This window comes from Mugil cephalus, chromosome 15 (assembly GCF_022458985.1).
Source record: "Mugil cephalus isolate CIBA_MC_2020 chromosome 15, CIBA_Mcephalus_1.1, whole genome shotgun sequence".
Classification (NCBI taxonomy): Eukaryota; Metazoa; Chordata; class Actinopteri; order Mugiliformes; family Mugilidae; genus Mugil; species Mugil cephalus.
The window spans coordinates 21,865,124-21,892,530 of record NC_061784.1 but is presented as its reverse complement, the minus strand read 5'-3'; the positions used below and the strand labels follow the sequence as shown (position 1 = coordinate 21,892,530).

Genomic DNA, 27,407 nt, shown 5'->3' with positions numbered 1-27,407 from the left:
AATTATGAAATTCTGATTTTAAAAGGTAACTCCTGACATTGGAAATCTTGCAGGACAAAGGAAACTGAAGTAAACACTTTAAATTGTCCAGGAAGTCCACAATCTAAAAGACAGATTCATGTGGTTCATAAGTATAGTGCAAAATCAAAAGGTTTTTCTGCACAAAAAAAACAAAAAAACAACTTAATTTAACATGTTGGTCGAAATGAAAATAAATAAAATCATCTCAACTCAAAACCACTTGAATTTTCAACAGATATTTCTCCTTATCTCATCATAGTGGTGTGTTCAGCCCAACTTAAAGTTCTTCATAAATAAGTTATCGTATTCTGTGCTGCCGTTTGGGGGGTTAGGACAATTACAGAGGCTCCAAAAGATAAGTTAAAAAAAGAGAAAATTTTCACAACAGTAAAAATAAGTCTTGATATTTATTGATTTTCCAGTCGACATTGAAATTCAGATGAACGAATGGTACACGGACCCTTCAGCCTTTAGCTGTGAGGGGGGGGGGCCCAATCAGATTTTTTTTCATGGGCCCCAAAATTCCTGGCTGCGCCCCTGTTTGTAATAAAAAAACAATATAAGGTAACAATTTGCATGAATCTTTGTAAGTAGAATGAGGCAGGAGGTTGAGTTGTCTAATAACTGAGAGGTTGGTAGTTTGAGCAGCTGGTAGTTTATCTATGATAAAGCGCTATATATTATTATTTTAACACGAGAGAGACTGAACCAGCCCAAAGCAGCTTCACTTTAACGTGAAATTTAAGCAGCACTGTAATTCCAAGCAAAGTTGGCAACACCACCAACACCATAAAGCATTTGTGGGGACGCATGGTATTAAATATTGAAATAGCCATGAGTGTCAATGAGTCTCAGCAGAACATCGCTAGTGAGGATCCAGTGACCAATTTCATATTTGTTTCTTGTTTAATAAAATTGCTGTTGTTTTTTTACACGAAACCACGAGTGCCTAGTTTTTCTAGACCAAAAACTAACAAGAGGAATTGATGAGGGAATCAATAAAGAATCGGATCGATAAGATTTAAATCTTACTTGGGAGTAGGGTTGTAGAAAGGAGCAAGACAAGTGACAACTGTGACAAAGCATAATTCACTGATCACTGACAGAGGCCATCTCATCTACAATCTAATGACGACACCACGGACGTCCCGTACTGTGCACTCATCCTTTTTATCCACTGTCATCCTCCCACGTGTCATGAATCAGCACGTATCCTGTATTAGCCTAGTATCATGTATCATACACCACATATAAGCTTGGCCCAGGTGGGTGCATGATTTTAGGATTCCTCCTCCTCTCCTCCATTCTCCCCCTCTTCAGACAGCAGGACCTGAGGTGATGGGTTCTCCCATATAAGCTGCTTCCTGGTTTCTTGCCACCATCACCGTGTTTGTGCTCGATGTCGTGGTTCCTGGCTCCAGGTTTGATAAACTTCTCGGGACAATTTGAATTATTATTGATGCAACGTTAATAAAGTTGCATTAAAAATGTTCCCCTTCAACATAAAAGTGTCACAAAATGCCTGTAATTAAAAGAAAGACAAATTCATCTTTGAGATCAAAGGCCATTATTGTTTTTTTTTATTTTTTTTTATTTTTTACAGCATTACTCTTTTTTTTCTTGTTTAATAAATAACCTAAATTAAATTAGGAGGGATTATGTTCTCGTTGGAAGACAGACGGGAATAACATTAAAAAAAAACTTCTCTGAGAAATAAAAACAAAAATATATATATATATATAATATGTATACATTACACAGAATGTAACGTATATCTACAACATACTGTACATAAACCTGAAAAAATAAGAGCTCAAAAGGAAAGTAGGAGCAGAAAAAAGGGGGGAAAGTGCATTTAAGGCAACTGCTTGTTAGCTGAGTTTGCACAAAAATAGTCTCAGTCGTTCCCCGTGGTGGGATAAAGTGAACGGGGATGTAGTTACTCTCCGCTTCACGTAAGGAGATCCCACAGAGAGGCAAAACCCCGGCCGGTGAACGGAGCCACGGGGGTGATGTGATGGCAGATACACTAGCTCGGATACACAGGGAACAAGCACGGTCGACTGGTAAATATTTCAGGGGCTGGGCAGAGTCGGCCTCGCGAGAGACAAGTGGAGCAGGTGTAGCGTTGCATTCACTTTCTCCTGTTTCATGTTGGGGAGGTGGACACCTAAGCGCCCAGTGGCGTTGAGTAAAAGAGTGTTGTTAGTATCAAAGATGATTCTGTTAGTTAAAAAGAGAGAGAGGGGAGAAAAAGAGACGGCCCTTTCATTTTTGGGAGCAGTGGAGTGGCCTTCCACGTATCTGAACCAGACAACCAGCCCGAGCATGATCACAAGTCCCCTCGAGTGGAACTTTAAAGGGCATGTTCAAAGCAGCACCCCCTGCTGGTCAGCCAGAGCAACACCACTGTGACAGTAAAGACGAATTTAAAAATGATATTAAAAAAAACAAAAGAGGGATGCACATAATCCATTATTCCACATTCTTATTCCAACGATTTCTCAGTTATTATTTTCAACGAAATAAAGTTCATCTTTGCAGCCGTCACCACAATAAAACAGAGCAATTTATACCCTTTTTTTTAAGTCATTTATAAACTGCCGAGTACATCAACTGTTCAAGCTGCATCAGAGTGAAAAAGAAAAGTGCCACCAGTCACAAATAAAAAAAAGGAAAACGTGAGGAGGAGACTAGAGTAAATAATTCAGACACATGTACATATCAACAATGTATATATATATATATATATATATTACAATACAGAATAGGGATGTTTCCTCAGTGGAAATCTTGGGACACAGTATCTGAGTGGTAAAAAAAACAAGAGAGAAACCAGAGAGTAAAGCTCTTGCAGTCTGCTGGCTTTTGAGAAAAATTAAGAAGCAGTCCGTAGGCTTTCCTGTGGAGAGCTGGAGCCGGATCAAAGAGTTGCCTTTGCCCCCAGAATCTTTCCTTTTTCATCTCCCCGCTGTCACTCTGTGTGTCCGGTGAAGACGCGTCAACCTGAGGGTCCCGCGTCCCACTTTCAGGGTCCTCGCACACCAGTTTCTGCAGCGTGGTTCCGTCTGTTTTTTTTTTTTTTTTTTCCAGGTGTAACCTCCGGAGAGTGCGAGCAGTCTGTGTAAGCACCATTCTGGGAACGGCGACGTCAGGCCAGCCGGTGAGACACCGTGTCCCAAGAGTCCCTTAACACGGTTTGACCTAAGACCAGTTCAAACGGCCTCTGCACTCGTGGGCCCTGAGTTGCAATGGCTGCGTTCGCGGAAGGACGTCTTCTCGAGGTTTGGAATGGGAAAGAAAAGAGAAAAAGAGGAGCGTCTGTGGTCGGTCTGGTGGTTTGTTTTCCTCGTTGTCTATGAGTTTTCTGTCTGTTTATATTCCCACTCTGGCTAAATGGTGGTGGGTGACATATTATTACCCTGCATGGCAGAGAGAACATTTCTCAGGCTTTGGTTTGGATTAGTCAAAGCTTGTGTGTGTGTGTGTGTCTGTGTGTGTGTGTGTTTGCATCTGCATGCATCTGTATATGCATGCGTGTCCATAAACTATGTGTGCACGTATGTGCGTGTCCGCATCTGCTGTGTCTTTCCAGCAGCGTGCCCGTTCTTTGCAGTCCGAAGTGACATTTAGCATCCGACACTGCTCGTCCCGGGGCAGCATCCAGAAAAAAAAAAAAAAAACCCCACCCCCAGTTAAAAAATAATTTAAAAACGAGAGGTAAATAAAATAAAAAAATAACATCTGACGTGTGAACAGGCCAACGCACATCACATCCACCTACACCGACAGCAGTCACTGATGTTATGACACGAGCAGCCACCGCTACGCACACCGCTTCACGCTTGTCCAGAAAATAAATAACACCGCGGTCACAAACAAGATCTCCAAGCTGACACACCACCTGAGAGGAAAAGAGACGGAGAAAGAGAGAGAAAGAGAGAAAGAGAGGAGTCACAAAGGATTACAACAGAGAGACGCACACTGGGCACATTCAACAGTGTTTAGATGCGACTAACGCACATTAATAGACTCAAGGCAGGTCTGTCATCCCGCAGAGAATTATAACCACACAACCTCATCTCCGCTAAATCTCTAAACCAATCAGCCATAACATTATGACCGCCTAATGGCCACCCTTGTACACCAAAACAGCTGTGGCTCATCAGAGAACGGGCATGGACCCACAGACACTCGACGCTGAGGTCAGCTCCCGATTCGGCGCTTAAGGGGAAATGAACTGAATGTGCAGTGCGACTGTTTCCCCTCTTTTAGACCGGACATTAACGTTGTCTCACACCTGCTACTGTATCTGTGAAACCTTTATTCTATTCGTGAAAATGCAACAAAGCCACATTTACTACACACTGATGAAATTGCATTTATTGCACTTTCACAAATAGAATAAAGATTTTACAAATCAGAGACAGTGTTATGATGAATGTTTAGCCTCTGTAGATTAATCCAGTCCAGATCTGAGCAGCCTACGTACGGTGGCTTGAAATCACCCCTTTAGCATTTTCACAAATCAAATAAAAGTTTCACAAATACAATAATGGGTGTCAGACAAAGTTAACGTCTTGTTTAAAATGTGTAAAATGTTTTCATATGAAGAAGTGTAAAACAACACAATCAGTGGGCAAACAGTCATACTGCACGTTCAGTTCATTTCGGCCGAATCGGAAGCTGACTTCAGCGTCGTCACAGATACGTGATCAGTTTGGGATCTAGAACCATTTTTGTGTCTGTGTGCATCCTACTGAGTGTCGCTGCTATGGGGTGGGGGTGTCTGGTCTGGTCTAGGTTGGTCCAAAAGTTTCCCACGAAAATACTGAATTGTCTCAAGATGTTTTAGTGTCACTTACTCCTCTTGTCAGTGGTCATAATGTTATGCCTGATCGGTGTAAGCCTACAAGTTAACTGTTCTGGTTCATTGTCTCCAGATCCAGCCAAAGCAGAGCAGCTGTTTTTTAGTGACACAGATTTACTGGCGATGGACTGTGCTGCCCCCAAGTGGCTGAAATCAATATATATTAAAAAAAAAACAACAACTGTTCAAATTGTTTAAATTCTAAAAACACATGCAGAAACATAAGTTAATTCCCCAGAGATGACAGCAAATTAATACACAAGAGATGTGGAGATGCTGATGTTGATGTTGATGTCAGTGTTAGACAGTAAGTTAAAATGTTATGCTCATGTCACATGGGGAAAAAAAGAAAAATACATAGTGTGAGATGCTGAGAAAGTTAAGAAAAAGAAATAATAAGCTAAATATTTCTAGGTGGAGGCAAGCAGGAAGAGTTTACAGACCAGGGTCAAAGATATATATATATATTTTTTTTTTTACTTGTGGAAAGTCTGGCGCCACCCAGTGGTCACATGTTATTGTACAGTTTGAGGTGAACAGGTGAAATTCTGTTAGAATTAACCATTGACTGGTGGATTGAAGTAGGTCAGAAGATGTTGATGAGGAAAAACATCTGACTATTCACATTAGTGAAGCCAATAAAATAATAATAATAAAAAAAACTGCAGCTTCTACTTTAACTGGTAAATATTTGACCGAGGTCCAGAAAAACAAAGAGTTGGTGGAGGTTTGAAGGTTCTGCTCGAAGCCCACAGGACTCACCTCTGCTACAGGACACGCCAAACACTTCAAGGCCAAAGGATAAAGGCAAGAGAAAAGAACAAGAATAGAAACAGAAACTGCAGACAGAAAGAAAGACGAAGAAGGGAGAAAGAAAGTGAGAGAATTAGAGAGATACTGGAGATACGTTAGTAACAGCCAGACAGGGCCAGCGAGAATCAGTGAGAATCAAACCACTCTGACACCACAGTTTCTTCATTTGTTCTAAATTTGTTCTAAATTATCAATTTTTAGTTTGTTTTGTTAAGATCTTGATGTGCGGTTTATGCTTCTGTGAACTTGACGTCGTAGCTTGTTTCTGGCTGCTTCTCCATCTCTGCAATATTTAAATTGATTGTTTGGGATCAATAATGACAGAGGAAAGGTTAACTGAGGGATGACAAACATTTCCATGACGCGTCTTTCATCGGCACAGTTGAAGGTGAAGCAGGAAGTAGAAAAAAAAATGTATCCGCCTGTCAAAAAGGAAACAGCGCCGACTAGTGTTTGGGTGGCGTAGTTACACAACGAGCCACACTACGGCTCCATGTCCTCCAGAGGCATAAACCGCACTTTAGGGTTAAAAAATATCCTTGATTGTCTCATCTTGTGTGTAAAAACTAAAACTGAGCTAAACATGAATCTGATGCTGAAGTTGAATTAACTTCTTCTTTTACAGAAAGACATCGAACACATCGTACCTTTTCCTCCAGGTCTTTAATCTGCCTCCTCTGGATTTCTGTCTTGTCTTCAAGGTCACGGATTCTCTGCAAGAAAAATGGTTTTAACTGTGACCCACAAATCTTGTTGTTTTGTTGTTGCTTTTTTTTCTGGTGCTATTTATAAATATAAATTATTATTATTATCATTTTGCTCAATATTAAGCTATTCATGTATTAATTTTTTTATTTCAAACATGTGCAAACATAAACATATATGTATATATATATATACTGTATATATATATATACATATATATATATATCGTGCACTGTTAGCTTCTCTTCTGCTAATATTGCAGCGTGAGTCTGGGATTTCACAATTGAGGGAAACCTGACAGAATCAGCGTGTAATATGCAGCCTCGTGATTGGCTCAGCAGCGATATGGGCGGGGCCTACTGTGTCCGGGAGGCTTAGATTGACAGGTCTCAGCTAGTGTGACGCTCTGTGTGAGACGCTGTTGAGACGACTCCTGTATCAATGAATGAGTGAAGCGCTGAATGAAAGATAACGTCTTCTGCCTCCATTTCTCCCTTCTCTAAATTATGTTGTATTCGTGTTAAAGAAACATAAATTTGCAGGGGCAATATTGTGCGTAAAATTTTTTTAAAAAAATCTAGAATTTTTCTGCATTCCTGTTTAAGACCTTTGCTGTAACGCTTTGTTTTAACAGGCACAGACGAGGACAGACCTGGTGGGCCTGGTGCAGCAGCTCCATCCTCTCCTGGAGGATCTGGCAGTCGTACTCTCGACTCTTTCTCAGCATCTGCCTCCTCAGCTTCTCCACCGCCGTGCGCAGCTCGTCCTTCTGGAGCTCATCCAGAGGCTCGCCGTACTTTATAACCTGGTGGAAGGAAACGCGTTGGATTAAAAACATCCCTTAGTTAAACTCATGTCCTTAAAGCCTGTTTCCTAATTTCAAAGCGCGAACGTTCAGTTTGCAAGAATCCATGTAGATCTACAGTGTCTCTTCTACTTTTATTTATTATTTTATTCCTAGTTCACTGGTGCAAACTCCAATAAGAAAACAGCAATAACCTGAGTGACAACAACTCCTGATTCAAGCACAAAGAAGAACAGTATGTTAGGAGAATAGTTTCAGTTGATTCTGGCACAGAGTCGTCTGCTGTGTGGTCCTGGATCGCATTGAAAAACTACAGTCAGACAGATTAGAGCCTCTGGCAGCCCGTGTGTTTGACAGCTGTGATCTAACTGATAAGGATGTACTGCAGGTAGTTAAATTAAAAAAAAAAACCTTGTCCTGCTGCAGGGCGTTGTATAAAGTTGCTTCCAGCTCCTGGATTTGCTGTTGAGAAGAAGAAAGGAAGAAGAAACGCCTGTTACTTGGTTTTTACTGTCATACTTTCGTTTAGATTAATCAGAGTTTAAGTTTAAGTTTTACAGTATCCTCTCACAACCATTTGACTTCAGCATGAGTCTGTAAATGAAATGAGATGTTGACTGTGACCAACCATGTAGGCCTGGTCCAGGGCCTGTTTCCTGTAGTCGAGCTCCTCTTCCAGATATCCTTTTTGTTTACAGAACATCTCCTGCACACAGCGAGGCGGTGGGAACATTCATCAGAATAAATGAAAGGTTTTCTTTTATGCAGCTCAGCTGTAACATGACACCTGACCTCCATCAGTTATAATGTTTAAAGCCAACATTTTTAAAGCGAGGGTGTATGGAACAAAGGCGAATAAATAAAACGTTCAAGAGTACATTACGCCATACTGAGTGTTAGGTCTATAATATAACTAAAATAATTATAACTAACAGTAATGTTTGTTATATTGGGATAATTTACCACTAGAGTCTAAGAGGGGATATTCAATAAACCAGCTGCAAAATACTGTCATGGTTGCAAAAAAAATTTTTGGAGCTTACTGAGCAAATTTGCACAGATTTGCAGTTGCACATTTGCAAATACATCTGCAAATACGTATATTAGCAACACCATTGTGCTTTAGACTCAGGATGATAGATGGGGTGAAAATGCATGTGCAGGAGACGCTTTCGTCTCACTATTTATCCCAGAACACTGATCAGTTGTATCAGAAACCCACCATCTCTATCTCCAGGTCCACCATCTTCTGGTGCAGCGCCGCCTCCGTCCCTTCGATCTGCTGAATCCACTAGAGGGCAGCACAAAGCAAACAGGGGTCAGAGCAGAGCAGAATATTCTGCGACCACATCAACGGTGATGTAACTACCAGTCGTACCTTTTCTGCTAGCGACAAAACAGTGCTGGCTTGAATAATGGCCACCTGCTCCTCGTTCCTTAAGTTCTGTCAAAATGGAAAACAAAATATTAATAAAGTGCTTGATTTAGAAGATGTTTATATGTTATAATTTATATAATATAAATATATGTTACCCCGTTGTCTCCGAGGATGTCAAGTAGTTTAATCAGATCTGGAATGCACACGTCCTGTAAAGAGAATTTAAATATACGTAACAGGAGCATACATTTACTTTTCTCTGCTTTGGGTTTGTTATATGCTTTATTCAATGATTAACCCGATAAAGTGACTTGCTGCTCACCTTCACCCCTTCCTTCATGCAGTAGATCTGCAACGCACTGACTCCCTCTGAGAACGGATGCATCCTCAAATGATTGAATGGAGGGGACCTCCTCTCGCGCTCCTACAGCAGCAGGAAGGAACAAAACGTCATTCACTGACGACTCCTCGCTTCATTTTGCTGCACTGTCTTTAAATCGAGATTATCTCAAATAAGCTTCAGTTCTCTGCACTCTTTCTGTACGTTTGAGATCAGTCAGTGAGTGATATTCTCTGGGCAAAACTACAAAGAGTTAAAACTGACACACACCTGATACAGACACTACAGGCCAAACATTTGGAAGCAGCTTCAAGTTTCTGTTCACGGAGCCTTTCTTAAAAGAGCAGCATGAGTTCTATGTATTTACTGCATGATCAGACTTCGCTTCTATTGATATGAACCATTTTCCTCAGTTTACCTTTAAGTGTACACTAATGTTACCAGACCATTGCTGAATAAATGTGAGCAAAAGAAAAGAAGGACTTAGTTTTGGGGTCGAGAACATTTGCAAGAGTCACAACTTCAGTGCAAAAGAAAAAAAAAAAACAAAAAAACAAATCACAGTTTGTATTATTCGCTTTAACTCTTTGGGGCTTGTGAGAGTCTGCAAACAAATATCTCTTGGGCAGTGAATGCCTCGTACATGCCGTGCTGTTGTTAAAGAGGAGGTTACTTACTTCCACGAAGCTGCACTTTATGTTCATTGTTACACCTTCTTTGTACGTATTTTTTTACTTTAAGGGTGGTTTTTCTATTCAAGTGTTATTTAAATGTTTGTGTATTTATTTGTGCCTTTAAGCCGGGGGTCTCTGCAAAATTTCGTTATGTTCTCAGTATGACACTAAAGACTCGGACTTGCATCCAACCTTCTGGCCTGTAGTGTACGTGCATTAAGGGTTTTTACTGAAGACATTTGGACACTATCCTGTGTGATCACTAGGTGGCGTCTCAGCCCTCACAAGCTGCCGTCAGTATCTGCACTGCAGCACGAACCAGAAGACTAAAGGCCAGCGATCGGCCTGACAAGCTGCCTCTCTTCATCACCAAGTCAATAACTTCACAGGTCGATTTCAACAAGGGAAAAACCTGTAGTTCATTAGTTTCCTAACAGGTTAAAATTGCACAGTATTTTAATATTCCTTATCCTGATTCTCTGTCAGTTGACAAATCAGATATTTGCAAAGTTGTTGTTTTTTTTTAAAACCTCACTCTTCATTTCTGTATCTCATTTACAAAACTACATCATCTCTGAGTCACTGACCTCCTGGAAATGAGACCATGAGATCACTGCAGGGACTATCGGATATATTTCTGTTTCTTCCCATGACACCCACTGAACTTTTTTTTTAAATAATGGCCCAAGCGACTGCAACAAATAAACAATTGGGCTGCACAATAAGCCCCAGTAAAATGTTAATGTGAGCTCATAAAAGGGTAATCTGGGTGATGAATGTGCTGACAGGACCTGCCTCGGAACCCGATAGGGCGCCTTAACAATGGTCTCAGGATGTGTTCTCGGAATAATAAAGTGGTTCCATGAAACTCCATAAAGCGAGATCTAGGCTCACACGGCTGGATCTATAACGTGTCTAGTAAAAGGTCTTTGGAAGTAATGGAATTCTGGGTCCGACTCACAAGACTTATTTATTAGCTGCAAGACTCAAGTTTTGGACTCCAGAGAGTGAAAAATCTGTGACCCACCTCGAGCTCCAGTATCCGAAACTCCAACAGTTCATTTTGGTCTCGGGAGTCTTGCAGCTCCTGCTGCAGCCGATTGCAGTCTGACTCCAGCTTTTCCAACTAGACACCATAAAAATGTTTTGGATGAATGAAGGCAACTACAACTGTAGGAAACACCTTCGATTAAACGATGCTCATTACCAAATGGTCCATTTCTAAAAAGTGTTACGTAAACCAGCTTCAGCAGTGCAGATTTAACATCGACATTTTTAAAACTTATCTGTTATTGGAAATAAAACTCGAGTCCAACCTTCTCTATTAACTCCTGATTCCTTCGCAGGAACAGCTGCTTCTCCTCCACCCATTTGGAGTCCTGATAGGCGACAGTGACAACAGATCAACTGATGGTTTGAAGCAGTTCATAGATTAATAAACTGATACATATATATATATACATATATATTCTTCCTGTTAAAACAATGTACAAATTCAAAATTTCGCAATGGTATGACACTGAAACAAGAGACAAGATTTGTAATTTTTGCTAAAGTTTTTGTATATTTTTCTTGGATGACGAACAAATTATTTATCTATCACATAACCTTGGTTTCTTGTCTAGTTGGGAATATGTGGGTTGCAATTTTGAATTATGTGGTCTTCATTAATCATCGGCAACATGCCAGGACGGTCTAGACACAAGTATGGAGACCAGGGAGACTTTGACACTCCCACTCATCCCACTGTGAACAGGCAGGAACCAAAACTCCTCTCAGACTAAGGGGTTAATGGATAACTATTGAAATGTTACACCTGTAAATAAATGAAGTGCAGGAGCTAATTAAGAAATATCACAAAATAAACCAAATCCTGCAAAGTCCTACTTAAAATATTGCCCAATTTAAAATGTAAAATTATTATTATTTTTTAATTAATTTACTTAATACACAACATGAATCTTTATTATTATAATAAAACCACATCCTTAAAATAATCCCAAAATTAACAGGTGTAACTACGGTTACAACTAAGGTTACAGTTACAATTACCGTCCCATTAGAGGCTTCACACAGTTAAGCAGTGACTACATTTTACACAGATGTGAAACCCGGAGGATTGTGTATGCATTGTTCCTGGAGGCCATAGGACGATGAAGGGCAAGGGAAGGAGACTTTATTCCACAACATTTAGCTTCAAGGCTAAGCTAGCTGTCAGTGTCACAGACATTTTTGTCCTCATGAATGTAGTTTCTTTGCTGCTGGTCCCTTTTAGGGGATTTCAGTCTTGCTGCAAATTGCCCAATTCATTGACTCATCTTATTAAATCAACTTTCTTCAACTTTCTGCAATGTATCATGAACGGATTAGGTATCACGAATGTCTAAATGCACTGGTCATGCTTTCCACAGGGACGAAACTAATGAGGGACCTGGCTGATTTCAGTGAGGGGGCAACTGATCGTTTACTTACTTTGAGACATGAGCACAATTTCTACATAAGTGACTGACGGACTAATACTTACTCTACTGTAATCCATTTCCTACCTGTCCCTTCAGGGTTAGTTCCTTCTCCAAGTCTTCTATTTTGGCTTTATACCTGAGAACGTCTGCATGGAGTTGTTCTTGAGCCTGAAACACAAGCAAAACAGACCTGCATTAGTTTGTGAGCCACTGGAGGTGGGAGTCCATTGACCTCTGGTGCAAGAAAACCACCATCTATAGCTGATATGAAGCCTGAAGTAAACAGTTCTGATTAAGAGTCAAGCACATTTGATGCATCGCCATAAAGACCACATCAGTAACTCTGGTCTATAACTGATCATGAGGACAAGCACCTAGTTAAAAGGAAAGGAGATAAACCATGGACTCCATGGAATGATCATATAATAGTCTTATGGCAGCCATGTAACACTGTCACGCATTCAGTACATATGCAATAAAGAAAAGTAATGAACTGAACCTGAGCTAAATGTTAAATCACATTGATTTTATCGCCATCTACAACATGTGCGGTACCTTGGCTTCCATCTCAGCATCCAGGATGCCTCCTTTCTGCTCCTGCAGCAGGGCGTAGGCTCGTTGTAAGGCCTGATATTCTCTGGTGAGCTGACGGAAACGTAGCTCCGACTCCTCGTTTGCTAGACCCTTAATTGACACGTACAGGAAAGGGGTCAAAATCTCGTTAGGCTATAATTCCTCATCTGGTGCAGCTTGAACGGATTTGATATCAATGCTGAAGGTCAAGGAGGTAAAACTCAATAGAGGATACTGATGTAGTCATTGTAGTCGCTGACAAGCCCTCACCTCATCCAGGTCTTCGTCGGGAGTAGCAGGGGTCCTGTCCATCCGAACTGAAGCGACTGAGGATGTCTCAGAGTCCATAGACTCCTCGTCGTACCCGAAGTAGGTGTCTACTACAATGGGCCTCTGCAGAGAATAAAACAGAAAGGACTATGTCCTCACTCTTTCCCTTGTGTTTAACTTTAGAAAACAATTTCAGTTTGTTTTCTGACTTATTCTAGGACACTCTAGAGGACTTGCTGCACTGACTTGCTTAAAGTTACAGTGCGATACATACAGTCAGGTACACAATCATCTCTTTGGCTCTATACACCACTATGAACAAGATTTGCTTGAACTGCAGACTTTCAGCTTTAATTTGAGGGTATTTACATCCAAATCAGGTGAACGATGTAGGAATTACAACAGCTTGTATATGTGCCTCTCACTTTTTAAAGGACCAAAAGTATGGGCTGTTCCATGTCCAGGTGTGTGTTATTCTCTCATTATTCCATTTACAAGGAGCAGATAACCCACTTGCTTTTCAGTGCTATATTACGTCGGTATATAGCGACATTCTGACACATTCTAACCATTTATGGGGCAAGGAACCATATTTGGTAACTTCGGCACACCTGTTCCTCTCAGTGAGGTTTTCATTCAGTCAATCAGAGAAGATCAAGGAAATATGCTCTGCTCAAATCAGAATCAAATGTGGTCTTCAAGGTCCACCTCTGCATTAACACTGAGCAGAACTGATTTATTAGGCACCATGAAGAGGAAGTGGCCTAATGCTGTCTAATGTGATAATGTTGACAAGTGTCTGAATCAGCTCTGATGTTCTAATGCTCTAAATACATCACTTACATCACACATTTATCACTTAAGGCGCGGCTCTTCAATGTTTTTCAGGCCAAGGACATCAAACTGATGAGAGCTCATATTAATGTGGGGAAAAAAATAAAAAAATATATATAAAAATGTCTAATCAACCAAAAATTTTGCAACCCCTCTGCAGTACCTCCGTGGAGCTGGAGTGTGGTAAAGTGTCTGCCTAAACCTGAACCCAAGACTTTCGCGAGCTTTAGGGATTTTATCTAAACAGGAATGCACATTTTTCAGAAGTCATAAAATCAATTCTTCCTACCTTTAACGACCTCGTGCTTCTTTTATGTCTTTTCTTTCTAAGCAGTTTTTCTCGGTCCTGGGAAAACAGACAAAGGCAACGAAAAAGAAAACACAAATACTATTAGCTATGAGCAGAGGCAGATGGAGATCATTAAATCGTCAGCGTACATGTGCGTTTAAAAAGGTGAAACACAGTGAAAAAGCTTGAATGCATCAAACTTACTCTTGCCAGTTCATCAATCATGCTTTGCTGCTCCAGGACTTGAAGTTTGAGAAAGGCTATTTCCTGGTCATCGTGGGCTTGGTCCAGGTCGTTCAGAGACTTCGGCTTCTTCAGCGGCGGATGGGAGCTTATTCTCTCCTTCTGCAGATGCACAACACAGAAAGAGAAAAGAGAAATGAACCCCTAACATCACAACATCCGTCTGTATGGCAGTCTGCTTTAAGTATATGGTATGATGTTGATGTGGATCTGCACTGACCATCTCAAGGTTCTCCTTGGCCAGGCTCTTCAGCTTGTCCTCCAGCTTCTGGATCGTCTGGGTCAAATCGTCATTCCTCTTACTCAGTAGCTTGTTCTTGTCCAGCAGGGGCTTGCATTGCTTGTCCGACTCTCGAACTCGCTTCAGCTGGTGGGGGAAACAAAAAATCTCTTATTTGTTTTGGTTTCGTCTGGATTACTGTAGTTGTTACCGACACCTGGTGAAAATATCATGTCAATAGCACTTTTAGAAATATGTTGACTATGAAAAATTGTGATGAATTCAAAATTTATTTTACCCGCTGTACATATATATATATATATATATATATATATATAACCGTTGTACATTATTTATTATGAATCAATAATTCGATGATTTGGTCATACCAGCTCACTTCTCTCATCGACCAGCAGTGAGTTACGGTCCTCCAACTTGCGTATGGTTGAGTTGAGTTCAGCCATGCGCCTCTGGTTTCTTCTCAGGTCCTGAAACAGCAACAATAATTTGACCAATCACAACTTATATGTGGAAAATGTATATCAGTGTATATCTACTATTGGCCAGTGTAAACATCCTTCAATAGTTACATAACAATTAAACAACCACATCAGCTGAGGTTAGAGTTCTGAAACATTAAAAATTATAAAAGATTAATTTCAACAAGTTATACACTACTGGTCAAAAGTTTCAGAAATACTATTTAGAACTAATATTACTCTGAAATGAAAGCACAGACCAAATAAACAACTGAAATGTTGTGAATGTTTCATGAAAGCTAGATCTGAAACTAACAGGTGATATTAATGTTGGAAATGAATGACCACGTCTTCTCCTTGCTATTCTCTCTACTCACTGGACTGCCACAGTGCTCTGCACCATCTCCAGCCCGGCCCGGTATCTCCCTTTTCGGGCTTCCCAAGCCGCACTCGGCCTCCTTGACCAGGAACAGCTGTTCATCCAGGGCGTCCTTTTGAAGCTGCAGCTTCTGCAAGTAACCAGCTGTGGACTCCAGCTCCTTCTCCAGAGAGAAAATAGTGCGATCCTTAGATTTAATTTCATCCACCTGGAAAGAAAGAGAAGGAAATGACGTAGGAAATAAGTCCCAACTAATGTATTTTATTCTATCATTCTGTTAATAAATTTTACAATTTGCGGTGTTTTGTTAGTTTAACATTGTACGAGAGGACAGTAAATACATTGTTTTCTTACTGTTGTGAGAAAAAAAGGAAATTTAAGTATTTTTAGACATTTTATGGACCAAAAAAACATGATTTTGTGGCCACGCCCACCTGTAGTTTAGCATTAACCTTAAACAAATCTACCCAACTGTGCTCCATCCCACACAAGACATTTTGTCATCAGTGTTCAAGTGACGACTGTACACACCAGTCTGCGGATGTCCCTCTCACAGTCCCACTTGATCTTGGAGATCTGCTCCTGGTGCTGCTGGTGCTCCACCCGCAGGTCTCCGGCCTTCATCTTGTCGGCCTGGATCATGTTGCTGAGAGCCTCGTCCGTCTGCTTCTTCGCAGACTTCAGCTCCGCGATCTCCTGCAGGAGCTTCACTCTCTCCTGGTCAAAGAAGCGCCGGGCCTCCTCCTTGGCTTCCAGGGTCAGTGCTGTGCGTACCTGCAGACGTAGCGACACGACAGACGCACATTTCAGCAAACGCACTTTTGGTGTCTCACTCACATCTGCCATCTGAAACGTGAGCTCCACGTCTTCGGCTTAACCTCACCTTCTCTCCGCTGCCGTCGCGTATGGCGCTCAGAGCGGCTTTCAGCCTCTGGTTCTCCTGGTCTTTGATTTTGGCGTGGCGGGCCAGCTCCTGCTCATGCTGCCGCGTCAGGTTTTCCCTGAGAGCCTGGAGCTCTTTCTGTTTCTCCTCGTGCCACTTGGCGCGCTGCTCTGTTAGCATGGCAGTGTGACGGTGCTGCTCCTGCTCCCGCACCCGCTTCACCTCCTGCACCTTGTCGCGCTCCAGCTTGCTCACCTTCAAGAGGAGAAGAGAGAAGGATTCGAGTATTTTACGTACATACCTACTAGTTTTCTTTAGAAAAATTTAAATTTTCAATTGAAATTGCCAATATGAGCTAAAGATTAAATAATAATAAATAATAAACCCCCAACTTCCGTCAATACACTCGTGTGACTGGTTTTCAGGTGCTGCTTGGTAAAGTGGTGCTTTACCAGAACTAGTCCCTAGTCTAATCTTTCTGCCATAGGCAATCCCTTCATGTTAATTGCCCTACATTTGTAGTCGATGTGAATGTACAGTTCGCAAGAAGTAAATAGGAAAATTCTTGAGTTTTTTTTATAACTTTTGGCAAACGACTGGCTAATTGGCAACACTACATTACAGCGGCGATGCTAAGCTAACAGCTGCCCTGCCAGATAAGGACAATGCCTGGACCGATTTAAAAACGCTTTTTCTGACTTATCCAATTCTGGGGAATACGGTGAGTGGCTAAATTTCATCCCTTTAAGCTGAAACAGACACAAAGTGACAGAATGGATCATATTTAAATCACATATACTGTATGTGTTCGTATTTTTGTGCAGTACCTTGCATTTTTCTTGGTGCAGCTCTATCTGAATGTCAGTCAGCTTGGACCTGAGATCTTCATTGGCTGCCTGTAAGGCAGAAATGAGCGCTTCGGGCTTCTCGCCCTTCGTACGCCCCTTCTTAGCCATCGAGTCAAAAAAAACTAGAGAGGCTCTTCTGTTGCTTTCATCGAGACTTCATAGAAATTTTCCAAGGTGCTCCCAGGGTTTCCAGTTCCTCCTCTTCCTCATTCTCCTGTCAGACACAAGGGCTGGAGGGTTGGAGGAGACACAAAAAGAGAGACCGAATGAGACAAGCCTGTGTCTTCAAATTATATGTGCTTGAGGCTAACGACAGATTTTAAGAGAAGTTTTTAGATTTTTAGCAGATACAATCTACTTCAGCATATCAACATTTATTAAGTGGGAGTGCACACAACATACAGGTTGACCGAGGTGCAAGCAGCCTTGCAGATAACTGTTAATGTTTTGGGAAACTTATATTTTTAGATATTACAGTTCAAACATGGTCTGGACAGCAAATTAAATGTTGCCGAGAAGCATTTAGGTTTAATATGCTCAGATAGCAGAAGACCACAATGCAGGACATGCAAAGAGAAGAGGTTAAACTCTCTTGACTAACAACAGAACTGAATGTCTGAGAGAAAAAGCAATAAAAAAGACCATATGGGCAGAAATTGCATAACTAAATTTTCTAGATTAAATTCCTCATTGCCATCATCATTTTTGGTTTCTAGGAATCTGTAATCATGCAGTGGTGTGTATCTCAAGAAACTACATCGCATGTGACATGCAATGTGTTAAACTGTATTATGTCAGTATAACATGACAAGTAAATCTCAGTGATATAAAACTGTCAGAGATGCATTTAAGCATATACAAAAACATAGTCAAAACGAGGGCAGTTTGACACTGGTGCACACTTAAAACTCACATGTCTGGGTTCAGTTAACAACTAATCCTCACCTGCAGTTACACAAATTTGATAATCTAATTGCAGGTGGAGGGCCACAATAAGCGCCCAGGTAGTGTAATGGTCTTAACCATAATGGCTGTGCAGCATTCCAGAAAAGTGTCTTTTGGAACAGATGGCTATTCGGTTATGCAGAGTCTGGGCTAATCTGTCCTGCCCTATTATTTGGCTTTGCTTTGCTCACTGTTTGAGGTCAGCGGAAAGCCAACAACCAGCTGGGTGTCGCAGGCACCAGGCTTATGTCGGGATAGGGCGAAGACTAAAGTCAGACTATGAGAAAGCGTGGACACCTTTGTCTGACAGTTAGTGAGCCTACACAGATTACTTTAGTTGCTATGGGAGAAAGATTTTTTTCTATGTGGAATTTTTAATTAAGAAAGTTCAATGCTGAATATTTAACTTGACGGCCTAACAAGAATTCCCATGGTCTCTCTAAAACTTTCATTACTGGTGACGTATCAGGGCATGAAATAGTTTATACTTTTGTTTTTTCTAATAGTCAAACCAATGAGAGAGTGAGTCCGTCTAGGCTAGGGTTAGGTTAGGGTTAGAAATAAGCCTAACACTAACCCTCTAGATTTTCTAGATTTCTGCATGTAAGTGACTAAAAACTTCAGTAGATTTTCCCGTTGTGGACAAAGATAGGTCAATCAAACAAATGAAAGAGTAATATCATGCTTTCGTTTATGCTTATTCAAGAAAATTGGTAATTTGTACATATTTGTGAGGCTCACAGGAAGACCTCTGCTTGGTCACTGCCTGTCTGACTAGATTTGTAGAATCCAAACTCTTCAGAACTTGTTTTGTAATTGTTTCCAGCCTGATAATCAGCAATAAAAAAAATTTCTTCATCCACACCATCACACACTTCTGCAAACGTCTTATGAAGATCAAAGACAAAACCCCTATGTCTTTCCCAACAAAATGGTGTACTGAGTGGCCCTTGAGTCTTCATTACATTGATTGCTATTATATTGATTATTATTGCTTAGCAGTTGTGGAAAGTGGTGCATATATATATATATATATATATATATATATATATATATATATATATATATATATATACACACACACAGCTGGTATACATGCTGCTGTCAACATCATGAATTGAACTCATGGTTACTGGCTGAGCTAATCAGGGTGACTTTAATTACAAAACGTCAGGGCAATCTATACTGGCATCGGGCCTAAAATAAGGCTTATCAGGTTGGATAAAATGTCTTTATAACACGAAGATACACGTATTAGAATATGTTGCTCCATCCCTAATCTGCTATGGGAACATACAGTGCTATACAGTATCATACTTAGATAGAGGAAGCAGCCTGACACAGACACACATACAAAAAAAAAAAGGAACAGCTAAAAAACACGAAGAACAGCACAAAGTGTTGACCTGGCCTCCAAATTCTCTAAATCCCAAACTCAAAGTCATCCTGGAGACAAAAGTCAAAAGTTTGGGGACACCTTTGACTGGCAGTGTATATACTGTATATCTTCGACTACAGTAGATTGCAGCGCAACAGTTTGCTTTGAATCCACACATGCTGACGCTGTTGCATGTTTTGGATATTCATGTTTAATTCCTGCTTAAAACTATGTCTCCTAAACCAGAATCGGTCAACTGCACCAAGCAACTGACCCAGACGATTATCAAGCTCCTACAGAACACTGAAAGTCTGTACCAGATGCGTAACAGTGAGAACTTTGCTGACTCAAGACTAGCTAACTTATCAGTACTAACAACCAGGAACTGCAAGAATAAAAGTCCTGACGTTCAAAGTACTGAACGCACAAATGTCAAGAGGTAAACACGGGACTGAAACAATGACCGACGGGTAACTCGCAGACACCTGACGCCTCTTAGTGCTAATCTACTCCGACCAAGAACTGGACTGATGTCGTCTGTAATGGCAAATTGAAAAAATGCAAGAAGGGAGAAAAAAGGTCCTGCTGAAGTCAAGCAAGGTCCTGCTCCGTGTATTAAAAGCACTTCATGGATGGGCTAAGACCAAAGTACATCAACTCACTATCAGCCTCCAGGAACACTTCAATTATCTTGTGGCATTTTATTACCTTCTCATTTATGTTTATTGTTAAATCGGCCACAAATATCTGATGGTAAGTATTAATAGCTGAATCATGTGTATACAAGACTATAGGTCATCGACCAGCATGAACGCTTTGTTCTAATGCTAGGGCAAGAAGTTTTCTGTTATTGTTCTTTTATCTCTTTCCTTTCTTGATGTTTTTAAATGTTCTTATGTTGCTTTTAATGTTCTTTCTTTAATGGTGAAGCACTACTGAGCTCCAGTGTTTGCACGGAATGAGCTATACAAATAAAGTTTATTATCATTATCATTATCATTTAAATCACAGGCAAACATTCAATGCAAGAAATATGCGGTAGCTCACTGGTTTATCACATTTATCTGGAGAACGTCCTCACCCGTTCTAAATGGTCTCAGATGATCATTTGATTCAATAGTGCACACGGATAAAAACTCAACCTGAACACGCAGTGACTGAAACTGCTTTTTAATTGCTACTTCTGGGAGATCTGTTATTAGTGTCTCAGGTGGGTTGTAACCGGATGCTCCCCGTGAACCACACACAAAAGGCATGATAAGAATGTGACGGGTTGTGCGTTGCCACGGAGACTCAGTAGGAGGTGGACGCGTCCGTCATAATCTGAAGGGTGATGACATAACATCGCTTAAAAGATTTTGAGATGCAGATTAGAGATGAAGCAGTGGTCACGTTTAGGTCACACTGCTGCTGCTCTTTTTAAGCTTCCCTTTAGCCAAGTGTCCCGTGTGTCACTTAGTCGCTAACACATCATACACATTAACAGAAACCTTGCAACTGAATAAAAATGGCAAAAACTTGAACTCTGCATAGATATCTCATCCTTCCTTTTGGTTTGCTAAGGGTCGCCTTTATTTTTACTCAACAGACCTTCGTTCTCCTGGTTTACCTGACAACTACCTCTGCAACATGCCGCTCTTAGCATACTCTGGGGCAAGAACCATCCTTTCCATCTAAATGTTATTTCTGCCGCTGTCCTAATCATTTCTATTACTTTAGACAATGTTTTACAGATTCTTTTCTTTACATATAAAATAAAAAAAAAAAAAAAAGACTTTGAATTTCTGTTTTACAAAATATTATAAAACATAGGTTTTCAACATGGGGTTCGCATCCCCTAGGAGGTCCGGGATGGTACTGCAGGGGGGTCGCAAAATCTTTAGTTGATTAAACTTTTTTTTTTTCATATTTTTTAATTTTCTCCCACAAATTTGAATTTGAAATCCAACATATTTTAGTAAACATTTAGCTATGTTTTAAGTTTAAAATTGAATCCAACAATTCTTTATATGTTTTCCACAGTTATTTTTATAGCTAATATTGAAATTAATGATTTTAAATATTATAAAAATATAATATAAACAGCGCTAGGCCAATTTAATATAGAATATAGAGGGTAGGGGGTCCCTACTTAATCTCTTGGCCTGAAAAACATTGAAGACCCCAATTATAAAAGATATAACTAATGACTTCTTAATCATTAACTTAATGATGCTTCATTTGTTGATATTAATGAACCAGTTAGTGAAAATTCAATTGGCAAGATAAGCAAAAATATGTGCAAAAAAATAAAATAAATTAAATAAAGCTAGAAATGACGGTGGGAATTATGATGATTCACTACCTTCATCTTGGTTCCAGCTGAATGCACCATCATCATGCAGAGCTAACCACAAGTCACCATTACTGCTAATACTGTATTAACCTACAAACCATCCACAGAAGCCAGATAGTGCTCTGCAGTGCTGGGCTAGATATGAATTGGCCTTGAGCCCAAGTCAATCTGATTACTGTCACATTCCACTGGAAAACACTCTGCCGGCTAGACAAATGGATATAATCTACCAGCACATGGGGATCATCGGAAATCCATGGGCAGTAGGCCCCGTCTAACCTGTTTTGACTTCCATTTCTATTTTTAAACGTATCACTTTCGCTGACTTTCACTCCTCTTTTTGTGATGTTGCTTAACTGATTTCAGGGGTAGGACTGTGGTTCATTTTGTTGAAATTAAAATAAATAAATAAATAAATAATGCCTGGTTGTGCAGGATATATACATACGGGAAGGTATGGAGTGGGAGATTTATCACTTAAGCAGGATTTCAGCTGTTATTAAATAGGCTTAAAACTAATTAGTCACATTATAATAGCTTCATCTCGTAGACACTATAGTGTTCCACATAAATACAAAGTGACAGCAGCATAGAACATTTAATAATTATCTCCCAATTAAACTTCAGAACAAGCCTAAAATGATTTGATAATTAAATGATTCCTGTGTGTCTTTTGCAGCAGAGGTTGTGCTGCAAAGTAGAGGTGACGAAATCCGCATGTGCCATAAAATAAAGAACAATGAAATTCCTACAGAAGTCATGAGTTAAGAACAACTTATCCACACTGCAGATTGATTTTTTTCCCTTTTATAGACCAAATAAGAAGCCAAATGAGAAATGACAACAACAGTGTGTATTACTGAGTGCACTCCTTTGGGAAAAAAGCTAAAAACAACACCCACCGTTATCATCTTCACAAAAGTAGAATTACCAATAAATAAAAATGACTTTAGAAATATGAAATAAAATTTTAAAAAATGTAGAATAAACAAGTTAGAGCACCAGTACCTTAAATCATTTTCCTAGTAGTTGTCAAAGCAAATCGTAATCGAAGTGCAGTGGCAGCTTCTCGAATAAGAAATGACACTGACTGACCAAACGGAGAAGGACTTTATGGAGGAAGGAAAAAAAGTTAAGTGAAACGCTCCACTCAGATCAGAGAAGGGTTTGAAGTAGCAGATTGTGCAAAAAGCGGTTTCCAGTTTTCTTCTACGAACTACTGAGCAGAAGATGGTTCATCCCTTTAACTATAATTTAAGAAGATCTAAATCAATATGTAAAAAGCGAGCAATAAAGCTATAAAGGGCAAATACTCCATTACTACTTACTAGCATTATCCTTTAATCTTAATACCACATGTTTGCTCATTTACTGGAGTCCTTGGCATGGGGCGCCCTGGTCTTTCTCACACTTATGCAACCACGTCTTCATTGCTAGCTATGGCCGTGTAAGAAACAGTTTTAAGTCGGATGGAGATGTCGTAGAGAGATCTGCTAGTATCATCACCCAGGTTGGATGCACTGTTGTCGGAGGGTCGTACGCAAGTGAACCCATAACCTTTGTTTTGGCTGCATCCCCATGAGCTTTTACTTTGTGTAGATGATGAGCTACATAATCAGATGCTAACACAATACCATAAATCTGCCTTAATCCCTCAGGCATGTAGCAACATTAGCATTAACTTGGAGGAAAAGTACTGGTGTTCACCACACAAATATTAGCCCAAAGTTCAAGCTGCATTTTCGTCATAATATTCACCCTCCACTTTTCTCTGTTTTTGTCTACGCTGGACATATCTCTGAACTATATGGTGCCAAACAAGTAACACACAGCAGGCTTATCAGAGCTTTTCACTGACAGCAGCTGCGTCCGGCTGCAAGGTGGATTAGAGTGGAAAGACTGAGCCATGCAATAAATGTGTTGTCCTTTGAACTGAAACAATGAGCAAAAACGGAGTGAAAAGCTCTATAGAGCTGCAGAGGTAGACAATAATTATCCAGAAACTTTTTACATTACATGTACTCCTGTGATATTAATTAGTGAAACTTTAACAACTAATCTCTGAGCTCCCAAACGTAAAAAAAAAAAACCCAAACCTTTTCAAATGGAACACTATTTGAACGGACCAAGGACACGCGTGGATGATTAAATACCTACGTGAATGGGAGGTGGTGCGCAAGTCGGTCTTAAGGAAGAGATAAGACAAAAAACATAATAATCTACAGTGTGACCCTGCATTCAAACGCTCCGTTTTCTTCCCGTAGCCTTGATGCGAGTGTGTGGTGCATGCATTATCAATATGTGCTTGTGAACGGTTAATACTACAACAGGAAGCACAATGGTGCCCACTGACCCACTTTTGATTACTCAGACATTAAATTTCAGTGTTGCCACTGGATTTTCCAGACGGAGTCTGCGAGAGCGGCAGTGCAGAGGCTCATTGCGGACTATCCACTTTATAAGGCCTCAAGATACAAACCACATGCAAATGTTTTCGGGCTTTTTAGGCCATATTTTTATTTTTTTTAGCTGTGTTTGGACTTCACTGGCCTTCATCGTCTGCAAATTTCAGTTGTCGTGCAGTCGCTCCCTTGGGAGTTGATTATGCCTTGGCAAAGACCTGCTGGGCCAATGGAATAGTTTGGGTGGTCAGACAGAGTTTGTTGCGATTGGCTGAATTCCCAGAGTTAAGAATACGCATGTCCACTTGACAAAAATACCCACGAAGATGACCATAACCGCTCATCCACGATGACGTGGCTGAACCATATTCCTGTAACACAAAAATAGGAAAAGGCCTCTTTCCATGGCACCAAACACCAAGACAGTGTCTCCTCTCACAGAACCCTAAGACACTTGTGTCCAGTAAATCACGAAGAGGGAGACAGTAATATCCTCAACAGAAACACTATCGTTGTGTGTGGTTGAGAATATCCCAGTGACCAGGTCAAACCATTTTTGAATTAATAATCAACTAGTAAATTCACTTCCGCAATTGGATCATCTAGTTGCATGGAGAATTTTTTTTTTTCCCATATTTTCCATCTTGAAATCCCATCGGCATGTTAACGGACTCAGGCCAAATGTGGCTCCTTCACTTCCTTTAGTTTTACATAACATAAAAAAAATGAAGAGTCAGCAGCGACGTTCTGCTCGGTTGCGGCTTGCATCAGCTCTGGGCCTTCTGACACTTACAACTGGCCATTTCATATTAACTCAGGGACATGTGAAAGGACAACAAGCTATTGATCCCTCCATTTCCAGGATGAAACCATTCTAACTGGAGTCAACGTTAACCACGCTCCATAAAATAACTTAACATGTAGCAGCAAATGTCTTTTAAATGAAACCTACTGCCGACTTTTCTCTCGGCTTAAAGACGACGCGTGATGTGAGATATGCATACCAGGCAAACCGTAGAAAATTATACATTTAATAATTCGATGTGGAGTAACCCAAAGCGGCAAAGCCACAGACATCGATCAAACATTCTCTAATACCAGACCTAGACAGACAAATCTCTTTAGTGATTTCATGTCCACGTGTTCCTAACTGCTCCATCAGCCGTTACTTTCCGCCCTGGTCTTCATCCAGCAAATAAAATCTTACATTCCAACACTATTTCCCGTCTTCCCCATAATCTGTGTTATGCAACTGCATCAGCACAAGTTACACTAATGCCAGTGTGAATGAGCAACTTGAGTTTAATCAGTATAGGGTGCGATTTAGTTGTAAGCATGGTTTAAAGTGTCACTGCATCGGCTGGAGTGTAGCAGCACTCTCCAGGCTTCGTTTTGGTTTGCATATTAGTTCAGTCCAAGAAAAAATGACTTCTAATCCATCTGCCTGAGGTCAAAAAACGTCCAGAGCTGTGCAAATGGTGCAGGACGGTGGCCGAGGTTTACGTCTGCTCCGTGGTTTGCTTAAATTTGTAAACTGATTAGTAAACTGAATGCTGCTAAAGCTAAAACATCTGCTTTAAAAAGTGGCACAGATCTGGAACTCAAGTACCAAAACCATAGTGTAGAAAGTCATCCATTTATTTTTTTACTTAATTAAAGTATTAATGAAGTGTATATTTCAGAATAACACACAGTATACTAATAAATAAATATGATGATTGCCCTAACCCTGGTTTTATCCTGTATAATATATCCATCCATTAGACAGAGGGGGAGGCCTATCCAGGTAACACTGGGTGGAGGTGGGGAACACCCTGGACGGGTCACAAGGCACATCTGGAGAGGATCAATCATTCATACTCACACATGCACAGATACAGAATCACCTATTAATCTAACATGCAGGACAAATCAAGCCTAATCGCATGATTGCCATTATGGCCAATAAATAATTACCTTGTTGGTTTTAATCTGTTCGAATAAATGAATGAATGAATGAACCTTGTGGTCAGTTCTGCATCTGCTGACCCTAAAACAATAGTGTGACAAATGTCTTCCTGGCTGCTGGTGAAATCAGGCCAGTGTTACACCCTGAGGCGGCTGCAGGCTAACAGGCTGTGTGCTTCAGTCTGGAGGCCCCACCACCAGCCCACTGTGGACAAGCATCCCTCTTGCAGCATCACTGCAGCATCCGTTCACGACTAATGTGTGGCGATGTGCCGGGCGGAAAAGTGCACACACAGAATACCACGCGTTTAATTATGAATAGAAGCCGATGCGCATCCGGTTTTTTACCTGGGGCGCAAGGAAATAACAGCTGGATCGCTGCACAACAAGCACGGCTACCAAAAGCCGCCCCCCCAGGAGCGGTAGAAACGGACGGACAGACGGCGGGCTACTGGAGGCAGCCCGAACAACCGTCGTGAGCGAGAAGACTGTGCATGGCGGCGCAAATCCCTAATCGGACGCAGACTCCATCCCCGTCATCTTTAAAGGGCTTGCTGGTGTAGGCCGGGCTGTGCTACTTCGGACGTGCAGAATAAAGGAACGCCAAGCGGCCAAATAAAAGCACGCTTTTCGGGTTTATGAGGTGGTTCGCGTCTAAACCATCGTTCCCTTCACCAATACATGTTTTTATTTATTTTTTTTTTCTAATCAAAGCACCGCATAAATAAATCCCACATCTCGCTTCCTGCCACTGAGACGATCAATGTGACTCAAACCGCCAGGCCCGCTAGTAACTCCCAGTTCAGACGATGATAAAACCGACCCGGCGCCATCACCATCACCATCAGCGTCCACCGCCTTACCTCGTGATGGATTTTCATCATGTGCGTTCTGCTAATCTGTGTGAAATCGTGTCCATTGGCATCCTCTTATTTCTCTTATTAAAAAAAAATATCTCCCCCTCCGCTGTGATCTCCGCATCAGCAGCAGCCCCGTACAATGAAGCAGTGATGGCCGGTGGTGATGATGCTGGGAGCCCCGCCTTCCCTCCTCTCCGTGCAGCCAGAATGAGCTCACTCCAGTACCGCTGCAGTCCACCAGCGCGCCGCAAATAAACTTTTATTTTCCCTTAAGCCTTTGGTTCGGATATTTATGTCTTCATTTCGTGTTTTCGTTCTCTTATTTCCACCCTGTCAGATCTTGTTTGGGTGTGAGCCGGACCCCCAGCGCCTTTTGCTTTACTTTTTATTTGAAGGCAGCAGTCCAGATCTTGCTCAAGACTTCATCAGCTCCCCCTAATGACGCTTTAGATAG

At 40.9% G+C, this 27,407-nt stretch overlaps 1 protein-coding gene across 2 annotated transcripts; it reads right to left on the bottom strand.

Moving 5' to 3' along the window:
- Nucleotides 1-1,584: 1,584 nt before the first annotated feature.
- On the bottom strand, nucleotides 1,585-27,156 carry jakmip2 (janus kinase and microtubule interacting protein 2). 2 transcript variants are annotated; one of them, XM_047607531.1, is made up of 24 exons: nucleotides 26,957-27,154; nucleotides 17,066-17,316; nucleotides 16,239-16,493; nucleotides 15,887-16,129; nucleotides 15,354-15,563; nucleotides 14,887-14,985; nucleotides 14,498-14,644; nucleotides 14,239-14,379; nucleotides 14,035-14,091; nucleotides 12,912-13,034; nucleotides 12,624-12,752; nucleotides 12,153-12,236; nucleotides 10,923-10,985; nucleotides 10,634-10,732; nucleotides 8,915-9,016; nucleotides 8,748-8,801; nucleotides 8,593-8,658; nucleotides 8,437-8,505; nucleotides 7,843-7,920; nucleotides 7,626-7,676; nucleotides 7,062-7,214; nucleotides 6,352-6,417; nucleotides 5,654-5,730; nucleotides 3,778-3,925 (listed from the first exon to the last, which is right to left on the bottom strand). In XM_047607531.1, exons 2-23 carry the CDS (start codon nucleotides 17,192-17,194, stop codon nucleotides 5,680-5,682), a joined length of 2,469 nt encoding a protein of 822 aa, XP_047463487.1. In that variant the 5' UTR covers nucleotides 17,195-17,316; nucleotides 26,957-27,154; the 3' UTR covers nucleotides 3,778-3,925; nucleotides 5,654-5,679. The 2 variants fall into 2 exon arrangements, with proteins under 2 accessions (XP_047463486.1, XP_047463487.1); XM_047607530.1 differs by lacking the exon at nucleotides 5,654-5,730 and having other exon boundaries at nucleotides 1,585-3,925; nucleotides 26,957-27,156.
- Between the last annotated feature and the right edge of the window lie 251 nt (nucleotides 27,157-27,407).

Coding starts and splice junctions, on each gene's coding strand:
- jakmip2 (XM_047607530.1), bottom strand. CDS start 17,194: ATGGCTAAGAAGGGGCGTACGAAGGGCGAGAAGCCCGAAGCGCTCATT. Junction 13,035..14,034: donor GAAGCACGAGGTCGTTAAAG/GTAGGAAGAATT, acceptor TATTCTCTGCAG/AGGCCCATTGTAGTAGACAC. Junction 12,753..12,911: donor CCGACGAAGACCTGGATGAG/GTGAGGGCTTGT, acceptor GTGTCAATTAAG/GGTCTAGCAAACGAGGAGTC.